This window comes from Cynocephalus volans, chromosome 15 (genome assembly GCF_027409185.1).
Source record: "Cynocephalus volans isolate mCynVol1 chromosome 15, mCynVol1.pri, whole genome shotgun sequence".
Classification (NCBI taxonomy): Eukaryota; Metazoa; Chordata; class Mammalia; order Dermoptera; family Cynocephalidae; genus Cynocephalus; species Cynocephalus volans.
In genome coordinates, this window is record NC_084474.1 from 91190177 (window position 1) to 91202815 (window position 12639).

Sequence of the window (12639 nt, forward strand, 5' to 3'; positions counted from 1 at the left end):
TCACGTGCAGGTCCATGCTAATGAGAAAGATCCTGGAAGCCATTGGCAGATGACATGAGCTCAGTCCTCAGCTTCCTCAGCAATCAATGGCAGCAGCAGCAGCAACTTACAGCAGCCTCCAGCAGCAGTGGTGGTGGCCTCCTGGAGGGTCCTGGGGACCCTGGCAGCAACAGCCTGCAGCAACAGTAGCAGACTCCCCATGGCATCACCCCCCCCCCACACACACACACACATCCCGGGGGGCAGAGGGTCACTGTGGGTCAGAGAGCTGTTCATTCTTTATACTTAAGTCCCATAACCCAGAACACCCGGGTGTGAGTCAGACATCCCAGGAACACCTGGGTGCATGAGCATATTCACATCAAATGCTCGGCAAAACTCCAAATCCCCCAAGGGACCCTGACCATTTATCCTCACTTTCCCTACACACAGCGATAAAGTGCTTTATGTGTGCTAAATAAATACCTTACCCCACATTTTCTCTCTCCCCAAATTAACCTCCCAGCCAGAATCAGATGGCTTTAAAAACCCACTGTCTACAACCACACACACTCATATCACTGGCTTCACAACATAGCACCATAAAAGGAACCCGCAGTTAGATGTTCCCAATTGGTAAGAAAAGAGAAGGTAGAGAAACAAAATGATTACCCTGAAATACACCTCTCCAACCAGAGCAAAGATATGGCCAGACATACACCCCCTCCTTTTAATGATTGAACAAAGTGCATCACCTTCTCTCTTGGGAGTATTTTTTACAAATGCATGTTTGGAGTCCAGCCCTCTGAAGGTAATCAGGGGAGTCCAGGTACTCACCAGAAAACACCAGTGGAAAATAGACAAGGTAACCCAGAGCAAGGCTGCAGTTTGAGGGCTCAGCAGATACCTCAGCAGGATGTGTCATAGCACAGGAAGGTACATGAGTTGTGCAGGTAACATTGGGCAAATCAGCTCACCCCTGGGACACAGTTTCCTGATCACTGTAGGGGCAAAGAGCTGTGCCCAGCCCCCCACAGAGTGTTAGGAGGAAAAAAGGATAAACCTTAAGGGAACACACTTTCAAAAATATGTAAAGCAACTATGAACTCAAAAGGAAGGGCTTCTCTACTTGGATGACAGCAAACAAATGAGCAAAGTGGACTCAATGGCTCTTAAAGGAAAACAAATGAGACCACTGTAAAAGATGGTTCAATTTACCCTACTTATAAATACTTCCTCACGCAGATCCTGCAAGTTAAATGTTGTTAATTCCATTTAACAGAGGAGGAAACTGAGATTATTCAATTATTCTATTGATGTTGCAAGTTCACACAGCTGGAGTGCCTGAGGCCGGAAGTGGGACTGCCACACTGAAGCCAGCTCAGCTGGACAGCTCATAGGGCCAGAGGGAGGCTAATTAATGAATGGATAGAGGGTGCTCAGCTCTGCAGCCTGGCTGCACTCAATCTGGGAAAATTTCTGCAAATCCTGGCTCACAGAAGCCAGGGCTACTGATCAGGGGGCCTCCAATTGTCCCTCCATAAGAAATTATGAATGTGTCCTGTGCAGAGGACAGAGTGACTCCTGAGCCCGGGCCAATATGGCAGGATTCTACTTTTCTCTATTCTTCTGGCTGGAAGAGAGGTGAGTTTTTATTACCAATCCCTTATAGGACAAACCCCAGGTATCCTAAAACACCCCCTGGAGGTCTTTGGGAAGCCCCTGGTCTTGGCCATCATTTACTGAGCATCTACTGTGCCAGGTGCTGGGCCTTCTCCTAGGGCACAGAATTAATGATTTCTGTACCTTCCCCACGGCATTCCAAGAAAAGAACAGAAGTTTGCAGAGATGCATGCATCAGCTGCAGCAGTTGGCAGGAAGCAGGCAGAACGGGTTGGCTGGAAAATGCTGGAAACTGTAGGTTTGAGCCCAACTCTCTGGGCCACTTGTGGGCATTATCTGTCTCTTCCCAACACACGGAAGCATCTGTCCTGTTCTCGCAACAGGGATGAAGCATCTCATCTCCTCAGGTGTTATTACCTGTGGAGACATTGGAGTCTGGCCAAGTTCTGGATTTGCCTACACCCTGAGCCCCAGGGCTCAGGTTGAAATAGCTGTTACTCTAGGAAACTGGGCAGCAGGAGACCTGCAGGCTTGTGTGGCTGGGAGGTAGACTGCAAAGGGTAGGCGTAAGAGGGTGGAGATTTCTAAAATCTCCTTGGGAAACTTTTCAAAACACAGGTTACTCAACACCATCCCCCTAGCAGATTTTGATTCAGTGGTTCAGGAACAATTCCCTAGAACCTATCCTGTTTAAAACAAAGTTTCGTTGTAAATTTTGTCATCAAGCGTATCTGGACTCATTAAAGAATTGGGATGAGCCCTTGTACCCAAATACTGGGCCCCATCCTTATTAATCTTGGAAAAACCACCCCATCTTTCTGAGCGTCGTTTTTCCCACTTGATGTTTTTTTAAAAGATCAGGATTTGTACTATACCAGGGGTTCCCAATTGAGGAAATTATGAACTGGGACTTAAAATCTTGGGGACTGCTACGAAGACAGTTGAGCTAGATCTTTATTTTGTCAAGTAAGGATATGTATATATTTAAAAAAAAACAAACAAGGAAATGTTATCCCTGCCCCAACGCCCATACTCTTTCTCTCACCATTATTTCTCATAGTATGAAATATTTTAAACTCTAAAAGTTAGTCAGACCTCAGTCTCAGAATGAAGGACTGCCCCTTCAATGTGTCTGATGGAGTTTGGATGTGCTGTCCCCTCCAAAACTCATGTGGAAATTTGATCCCCAATGTGGCAGTGTTGGAAACTGATTGAGTCAAGGGGGCGGATCCCTCATGAATGGATTAATGCTCTCCCTGGGGGAGGGGGGATTAATGAGTGAGTTCTCGCTCTATTAGTTCCCGTGAGAGCTCGTTGCTTAAAAAGACCCTGGCACCTTCTCTCTCTCTCTCTCTCTCTCTCTCTCTCTCTCCCCCTCTCCCCCCCTCTCCCCCCCTCTCCCCCTCTCCCTCTCTCTCTCCCTCTCTCTCCTCTCTCTCTCTCTCTCTCTCTCTCTCCCCCCTCCCCCCTCTCCCCCTCTCTTTCTCCCTCTCTCCCTCCTCTCTCTCTCTCTCTCTCTCTCTCTCTCTCCCCCCTCCCCCCCTCTCCCCCTCTCTTTCTCCCTCTCTCCCTCCTCTCTCTCTCCCTCTCTCTCTCTCCCCCCTCCCCCCCTCTCCCCCTCTCTTTCTCCCTCTCTCCCTCCTCTCTCTCTCTCTCTCTCTCTCTCTCTCTCTCCCCCCTCCCCCCCTCTCCCCCTCTCTTTCTCCCTCTCTCCCTCCTCTCTCTCTCTCTCTCTCTCTCTCTCCCCCCTCCCCCCCTCTCCCCCTCTCTTTCTCCCTCTCTCCCTCCTCTCTCTCCCTCTCTCCCTCCTCTCTCTCTCTCTCTCTCTCTCTCTCTCTCTCCCCCCTCCCCCCCTCTCCCCCTCTCTTTCTCCCTCTCTCCCTCCTCTCTCTCTCTCTCTCTCTCTCTCTCCCCCCTCCCCCCCTCTCCCCCTCTCTTTCTCCCTCTCTCCCTCCTCTCTCTCTCTCTCTCTCTCCCCCCTCCCCCCCTCTCCCCCTCTCTTTCTCCCTCTCTCCCTCCTCTCTCTCCCTCTCTCTCTCTCTCTCCCCCCTCCCCCCCTCTCCCCCTCTCTTTCTCCCTCTCTCCCTCGCTTCCTGTCACTGTGTGATCTGCTTGTACCCGCCAGCTGCCTGCCACTTTCTGCCATGAGTAGAAGCAGCCTGAGGCCCATGCCAGATGCAGCTGTCCCAGAATCATAAGCCAAATAAACCTCTGTTCTTTATAAATTACCCAGTCCCGGGTAATTCTGTTATAGCAACACAAAACGGACTAAAACAGTGACACATTTGGTTTGGTTTTCTGCTGGGCTCACCCCACTGGGCCCTGGCTCCACTGAGCTCTGATAGTGAACACCTTGCCAGCTAGCAGCACTTGGAAATCCCCCCAGCCCTGTGACTGCCAGGCTTCTCATAAAATAAAATAAAATAAAATAATCCAAAATATACAAAGAACTCTTGAAACTTAACAATTAAAAAAAAAAACAGACAACCCATTTTTTTAAAATGGGCAAAAAGTCTGAATATATACCACACCAAGGAAGACGTACAAATGGAAAATAAACAAATGGAAAGATGCTTAATATAAAATGTTAGGAAATTGTTAATTAAAACAATGAGGTTATTCTACACAAAGTATAATAATGACCAAAATCCAAAATACTAACAAAACAAAATGCTGGCCAGGATGTGGAGCAACACCACTTCTAATTCATTGCTGGTGGAAATGCAAAATTATTAAGCTATTTTGAAAGACAGTGTGGTCGTTTCTTACAAAACTAAATATACTCATCATATGATCCAGTCATTGTGCTCTTTGGTGTTTACCCACAGAGGGTGAAAAATTACATTCACACAAAAACTTGCAAGCAAATGTTTAGAAGCAGCTTTATTCATAATTGCCAAAACTCAGAAGCAACCAAGATGTCCTTTAGTGGATGAATAAACTGTGGTACATCCAGACAATGGATACTATTCAATGCTAGAAAGAAATGGGCTATCAAGCCATGAAAAGACATCGAGGAATCTTAAATGCATGTTACTAAGTGAAAAAAAAATGATCTGAAAAGGATACATACTGTGTGATTCCAACTTTATGACTTTATGATTTTGAAAAAGTTGAAAAACTAGAGGACAGTAAAAACATCAGTGGTTGCCAGGGGGCAGTGAAACTACTCTATATGACACTACAATGGTGGGTACATGGTGTTACATATTAGTTCAAACCCACAGAATGACAACACCCAAAGTGGACCCTAATGTAAACTAGATATTGGTTGACAACGTTGTGTCAATGTAGATTCATCAGTTGTGACAAATGTACCACTATGGTGGGGGATGTTGGGGGTGTAACGGCAATCTCTGTACATTCTTCTTAATTTTGCTGTGAATCTAAAATGCTTTAAAAAAATAGCCTCTTTAAACAATGATAGAAAAAAATGAAATAGAATAGTAGATGTTAGAAGGCTACAAAACTTTTGCTTTATATATGTATGCATGTACTGAATCACAATAGAAACGGTACCTCTTGCTGTGTGAATCACAGCCAACAACTTTTAGAAGTCACTGGATTAGAGTATTTCTGAGGTCTCTGAGATTGTTTCCTTGAATGAAAAAGGGCATAATAATAAAGCCCTTGATTCTGAAATCATTGTGAGAACCACCTGCGATAGCACATGTGAAAAGGCTCAAAAGGTCATCACATTCTGCACTGACAGGTGCTGCTTCTTTGAATCCCGGGCCCCCATCCACTCCTGGAATCAGCACCCACCAACTGAACAAGAGGAACAGGTCTCAGATCTTATTTTTAAGTCATTGCAATAAGAATTCTCTACTCTGGAACCTTCAGACTTTTTTGGATGTTTCTGCTCCTGGTTCCTACATCAATTAGAAGTGTCTAGACGAAGAATGATACAAAGGAGATGCTCGATAAGCATACACTGCATTGATCTGTGAGTGGCTGCTGGCGTGGGTGAACGGACAAATGCACAGATGGATGGCTAAACCAACCAACCAATCAATCAGTCAATAGGAGAACAAATGCAGAAAGAGTAAATCTTTTAGGCCACTGGTAAATCCCCCGGCCCCTAGAAGTACTGTTTGGTGGGATGAGTCCTACTGAAATCAGCTTTCCAGTTTGCTGCCTGCTGTGATCCTGCATAAAGGTGCACCTCTGCGTGGCTTCTTCTGTAATGCAAAATATGAAGCCTGCTTCAGTAAAGGGCATGAAAATGAGTGGCCCCGGACTAGCTCCGCCAGGCACATGCATTCACTCACTTGTTTGTTTGACGTGTGGACTCAACATGTGAACCCTGTGCTAGGTTCCCTTGAGAAGCTCACATTCAAGTAGGAGCGGGTCATAAGAAATGAATTAAGAGGAAGTGAGAAGAAAACTCGGATTTATTGAGCACCTGTTTGATCAGGGCATGTCACATACACATACACACTCAGGAGATTTATTTCAGAGAAAGAACCTTGGAGACAGATTTCCCAGCTCTGGTCAGCATCCTGGCCAACTGTCCACCATTAGGGAAACACAAGTGAATGGTCACCAGACCCTTTAATTTTACAATTAACATGACTGAAACCAACAGAAGGCACTTGAAGGAGTTTTATCCAAGGCTTACAGCCAAATTAACACTCAGGGCTGTTACTTAAACTCGTTTCCCCATCTTTGGCATAGACACAGGATTGCCATAAAACCACGTCAGCCCATGTGACATTATTTTGCTTCTGCAAGCTTGAAACACTGAGGAGGCCAGGGTGCTCCCTGGGGTGATTCTGTGCTCTCTGTGTGCAGTTTCCATCAGGAGGCAAGAACGTTATTCCTGTCTGCAAATTCTCTTACTGCTTCATTTCTCTCTCCTGGGAAGTAGTGATTTTTGGATTATTTCTCTCTGGGCAACCTCTGGGCACAACTGGGAGTAGAAACTCATTGGTTCATTTTCTTAAGGTTTTCTTTTGAGAAAAGAGGTAAATTTGGCAAGGGTCCGGTCAGGGTTTCATAGCACCAAGTGTTAAAATCGGCAGTTACACGTCAGGTGGGGGCTGTCAGAAGAACTGAGAACAATCTTCTGCCCCACAAATCAAGTTTCCCCAACTTTAGAGGAGAGGGAAAAACCTCAAAAAGCATTAGCATATGAAATAATAATAATAATTAACAATAATAATAATATTAAATAATCTGACCGACCGGCAGCATCTGTTGGTTTTAATAATCTTGAGGTCTCTTAAGGAAATAAAACAAAAACAAATAATAAAAGAAAGAAAAAAAAAAAGAAAAACATGTCACTGAAATATTTCAAGACCTCGGTTGTCCCATCAGGCTCTGAGTTCAAGTTTCAGCAATCCACTGCAGTCTTCTGGCTTTCCAGAATCTTCTAGGGGCCCTTCACATTACCCGGTCGGGCAGCAAGGCTGGCAAAGTAGGCACACTGGGAGGGGTCACACTGGCCAGGGGGGCCAGGGGGGCCTGGGGGGCCAGGATGTCCAGCTGGTCCTGTCTCTCCTTGAGGGCCAGGGCTCCCAGGGAGTCCATCTTTCGCATAACCAGGTTCCCCGGGTTGACCTGGCACGAGGAGAAAAAGAAACAAAAAGGGATTCAGGTTCCCTCTGGGAGCAAATGGGTCCTGCCTTCACTGCTCTGTTCAGTATGACCTCAGGACGTGAAACATCTGCAGAGAACACAACCACAGCCTGGAGCTCTACCCTGAGTGAGTAGAACAGTCCACCTGAACACCAGGAAGCAAAAGCACCTCAACATGCAGAAGGGGCTGCCTCAGTTGAACCAGGACAGTAATCCAGGTACCTCTGGAGAAGACATAAGCAAGGGTGGGTCCAGGCCAGATGGGAACTACGGTCTCCACTTAAGAGTCAGAAGAGAAACCAGGCCTTCTGTGTTCTTACATGGTTACAGGAAATGTGTCTGAATTGAGAGTGGGACACCAAGTCCTGATTATTACCTGTCAACCCCAATTCACATATCTTTAGAGACACCAGGTGACAATCCATTATTCAGCATCCAACTTGTCCCACATTTTCTGTATTTTCTCAGCTTTATCTACATGTTAAATTTGAGCCACATACTTGAACTATGTTAACCTATTCTGCAAAATCAAAGACAAAATCCAGGATGAAAGTAACTGACACTATATAGTCCAACATTTAGACCCAGGAAATATTACTTTTAGGCAAACGTCTATGCCTCCACTTACTAAGCATCATAATACTGTATATAATAAATCTCTCTCGCTCATGTTTTGCTTTGGCAACTGGGAAGTTCAGTGCTAAGTGTGTGGTTTACCCTAGTAATGATATACATTCTTACATCCTAGTAATTGCCTTGCCAGAAAACCCCCTATAAAATAAGCAAAAAGCAAAATTTTCCCTTAGACATTTTGTAAATTCTGTTAATGCTTTGGTAATAGTTATTTAGCCTCTAGTCCTGCCTAGGTCCAGTTTCGAGTGTTATTCGTTCCTTCAGCTGGGAACCACTGCAATGTGTTCATCATCTCAAGTTCACATGGGTGCAGTCATTGCCCCCTTGTGAATGGTTTCTGGTCTGCCTTTTTATCTTTATTTGAAATTGACTTATTTTAAAAGATTTGTAATATTATAAGTTTCCTGAAGGTAATCAAGCGGCAAAAAATAAATATTTATAATAATCTTCTTTAATGAAAATAATAATACGTGTTCCCTGTGGAAATTTGGAAAATCATGAAGGTATCGATACTAAACTTTAAATTATCTATATGCTCAATATTTAGAAATTACCTCAGGTAAAAATATAAATTAGAATTCAATGAAAAAAATAAAATCCTCAATGAGGAGGAGTTTGATAGTTATGCAGTCCAATTTCTTCCACCTTCTACATCTACAACTCATCTTGGAACATGATTATTGCTGCATTCTACAGATCTTTCAATTTACCTGCTAGGAAGGATGACCAACCTGTTCCAGTTTTCTCAGTTATGTCCTGGTTTGAAACTGAAAGTGACACATCCCAGGAACCCCCTGAGCCCCAGGATGGCTGACCATCTCACCTCTTGGCCAGCATTCCCCAAAGCATATTCTGAGAAATACTAATGGTATTAACAAATGCAAAGTGAAAGAAAAATGTCTTCACATTCAACTAAGTTTGAAAATTTCTGGGTTAAATAACATAAACATTATTTTTCATGGGAGGCTCCTTAGGACTTATAATAAGTTAATGTGTACTAGGAATGCCAGAAAGGGAGACATGGTCCCCAGCATTGCCCAGACTTATTTAGCCCCAAGGCACTTCCCCCCCCCCGGGACCATTTTACCTGATTTTTAGTTCACGAGATATACTTTGAAAATTCATGGGGTACACTGGTTTCCTTAGTAAGTCAAGAAGCTGGCATTTTGGAAATAATTAATAACAACAAATAGGTGATCTCTGTCTCTTTGGCAGATAAATCTAACCCTTTCTCTCCACCCATTCCCGAGTCCTGTGGGGCCACAGGCAGGGGTGCTGCTGTGTGTTTCTCATCTCCATGGTAGATGGCCACCCCTGCCCCTAAGACTGCAGATTCTGTTCACTATTTGTACCTGGGATTCCAGGAGGTCCCATCTCTCCTCGGAGGCCAACTCCAGGTTCACCTGAATCACCTTTGGCTCCTTGCTCACCTGGTGAGAAAAACACGCACCTTTGGTGGTGGAGACCCACAGTGAGGGCAGAGACAGGGAGTCCCATCCCCGCCCTGCGGGATGCGTGGGTGCAACCATCCTGCTGCAGTGTTCCACTCACAAACACCCTTGCTCATACATGCTCCCGCTGGCACCCCCAATTCCCATTCATACTCGTTCACACACTCATATTCAGAAATATGCACATGCAGCCACCAAAATAAATGAACATTCCCTCCTAAACATGTGCTCACATGCACATATTTACACACAACCATTTTCTCAAGCACATATCTATCCAATTATATACATGTGTATACACATTCAGACTCACTCAAGCAAGGCAAACAAAGGCCCACTCTCTCCTACGTGTACACATAAGTTCACATGCATCCTCTTATATATGTCTATTCTTCCCTGTGTTTCAAAGCATTTTACTAGAACCTTTCTCAAGAAGGAACTGGGTGATAAACAAATTAAATGTGCCAGGTGATATGAGCATGTACAAATGCAATGATAAGTAAGACACAGCTCTGCTCTCAAGAAGACTGAAATCTAATAAGACAGACAAACAGAGCACAAAGAACACTCTGATGTGAGACAGAACGCAGGAAGTATCATCATAGAAATTTTAAAAACTATAGATATTCAGAGGAGAGGGACGTCATTTTCCCTGGGAGCATATTTGAAATAATATTTGAGTTAAGATTGTACAGATTTGATTAAACTCCCTCAACTTATTTTTTAAATCACTTTTTGTTTGGGGGGGGTTGACACATTGTTTTCAAATATCTCCTGTATGCATATTATATATGTTTTTGGAACTGAAATTGAAATTTTCTTGGTTCATGGGGACTTTAGGCCATTCATTTTTATTGTTATAATTATTACATTTGGTCAGTATTCTGCCATAGTCTGATGTTTCTATGTTTTATGCTTTCTTATTGACATTTTGTTTTATGAACTAAAATGCATAGAACTAGGATATACAAATTTAACAGAAAGCCTTTCAAGTAGAAGAAACATTACAGAAAATGAATAAATAAATAAATAATGAGTATGAAAATGGGGGATCAAAAGTGGAAGATGTTAGGGGCATCTGTGTCCCTAACTTCAGTTCACCAACTGGCAGCTAAAATCCCCCTCATGCTTCTTTCCGCACCCATGCCTACTCCTTGTCAGGAAGGAGGGAATTATCAGGTTGGGGAGTTTGGCTGCTGGTCCTTCCTCTCTTGTTCATGTCAGTCTGCCTGCAGAGTGAACAGCCTGACCTGCTGGCTACTATGCAGTAAGCTACATGGGACAGGTTCTACCCCTTGAAGGACAGAGGGACCTACTGTTGTCCAGTGCCCTGATGTCCACATAAGTCGCTCTGTCTGAGAGCTGGACAGTGAGCAGGCATTTTTAGCTGCAGCTCAGAGCCACTTTATCCAATTTTAAAGCCGTCATTTAATCTCAATGTTCCTGGGGATTAAAGTTCTTATTCCTCAGTTACTTCTAAGTTTGGCAGGAGAGGAAGAACAGAGCATTTTGTATTACCCCCTGCAAACTTGAGCAGGAGAGAGAAAAAGAAAGTAGGAGGGACTGATTCAATCTTCTTAGCAAAAGCAGAATTTCACAAAAATGTCAAGTGTGAAACCCTCTTATGCATACGAGAAATTATATGATGCCAAAATTCAGGATGTTACCAAGCTGCATGGAATGCAGATGGAATGAATAATGCGTGCTCAGCTGGAACATGCTCCTCGCACCCTGGCTCCTTCTAAGTCCTCCCATAGTCCACGAAGTATATCTCCTCTGGGTCTTCACTCACCTTTGGGACCTATTGGTCCAGAGGGTCCTTCCAGACCCCCTTGCCCAGGTCGGCCTGGCTCCCCCATGGGCCCTGCCCGGCCTGGAAGCCCATCTTTTCCAGGGGGCCCTGGGGGCCCGGGTCTGCCTTGAGATGCCTTCATGTGTGCTGGGGGCATCTGGCCCAGGAGGTAGGCAAGTTTGGCTAAGAATAGGAAAAAAAGAGAGACATTTCATGAAGAAAGTGTAGAGGACAAAGAGCTAGATGGCAACTCACTGTGAAGCTTGGAACTGAGGGGACAATAACAATTGCAAAACACACACCAGCAACACACACATAGCACGTGTGCCGCACCTGTACCTGCACCTTCTGACTGGGCTGGCCACAGAGGGCAGGCTCAATCAGAGGTGGTTGTCACCGCCCCTGGGATCCCAGGGCAGCCACTGCCAGCCACACTTTGTTAAAAATACATGTAGGAACCACTAATGACTCTGAATTTAAGAGAACCATTTAGCTGGGTGGCTTTCGGCAAGCCACTAACCTCTCTCAGCCCTGGATTTCCTTTTTATGAAATGGAGGCAATTCAATAACACCTACCCCACTGGGTTGCTATGAGGATAGAATAGATGAGATGTGCCCATAAAATAGTGCCCAGCACAAGGTAAGAGCTCAGTGGACACCAGCTGCCATTGTAATCTTCAAAAATTAGCTAAAACATGCCTTACTTTCCTATCTAAAATTATCTCAAAGGTACGTTGCAGAGTACAAGCTGAACATAGGAAGGGAGAAGACCTTCACCTCCAGATAACTTCAGGAATCTGAAAATTCTCCACTAAGGTCCTGAATCCAGATTTGACCAGTTAGAGAACTAGATTCAGAATTGACCAATCAGCTCCTGACTTCATTAACTGATCAATCCAGCCAATCAGTGTGGCCTCATTATACTATCTGGCCTGACTTGGAACTAGCCAATCCCCTATTGTCCCATCACATGGCCCGATTCAGAGATAGCCAATCAGGACTACCTATTACCCCTTTAAAGCCTGTTCAGTCCCTCGTACTGAAAGTCAGACTTGAGAGCTGCACCTCCTGGTCCACGCCCATGGACTTCGTGAATAAAGCCTTTCTTCTTACAGAAGCCAGTGTCATGGCATTGGCTTGTGTGTGCACCAGGCAGCAAGCTCTTGCTTAGTAACATTGTCACTGTGGCAGGACTGACTGCAGTGAAAGTGTATTGGCAGTAGCAGTAGATATTAAGTGGCTTACACAAGCTATTTTGTGACTTTCCCTCTCTGAGTGTCGAATTCCTCATCTAAAATCTGAAGGGCTGGATGTGACGGTCATTAAAGATTCTTACATGTCTAAAATGTTAAGATTACAGAATTGACTAAAAAACTGAGGTCCAATTGCTCATCCTGCGTGCTTTTCTACTGGACAGGAGATGGAGTGTCCTTCTGACCGCCTCCAAGAGCCACCTTTGTTTGCCATACAGTCACAGATAACCAGCTCCAAACCCCTGCTATGGTTTGAATGTGGTTCGTCCCCCACCAAAACTCATGTTGAGGCTTGGTCCATAATGTGGCAGTGCTGGGAGGCAAAACC

At 44.7% G+C, this 12639-nt stretch overlaps 1 protein-coding gene across 1 annotated transcript in view; it reads right to left on the bottom strand.

The window, feature by feature from the left end:
- Positions 1–6976: 6976 nt before the first annotated feature.
- Positions 6977–12639, bottom strand: part of COL22A1 (collagen type XXII alpha 1 chain) — a 274799-nt gene continuing 269136 nt past the window's right edge. Inside the window, exons 61-63 of the mRNA XM_063079935.1 lie at positions 11059–11241; positions 9168–9245; positions 6977–7164 (exon numbers count right to left, since the gene is read on the bottom strand). Of these exons, the coding sequence (XP_062936005.1) occupies positions 6977–7164; positions 9168–9245; positions 11059–11241 (449 nt within the window). The remainder of the gene's footprint in view (positions 7165–9167; positions 9246–11058; positions 11242–12639) is intronic.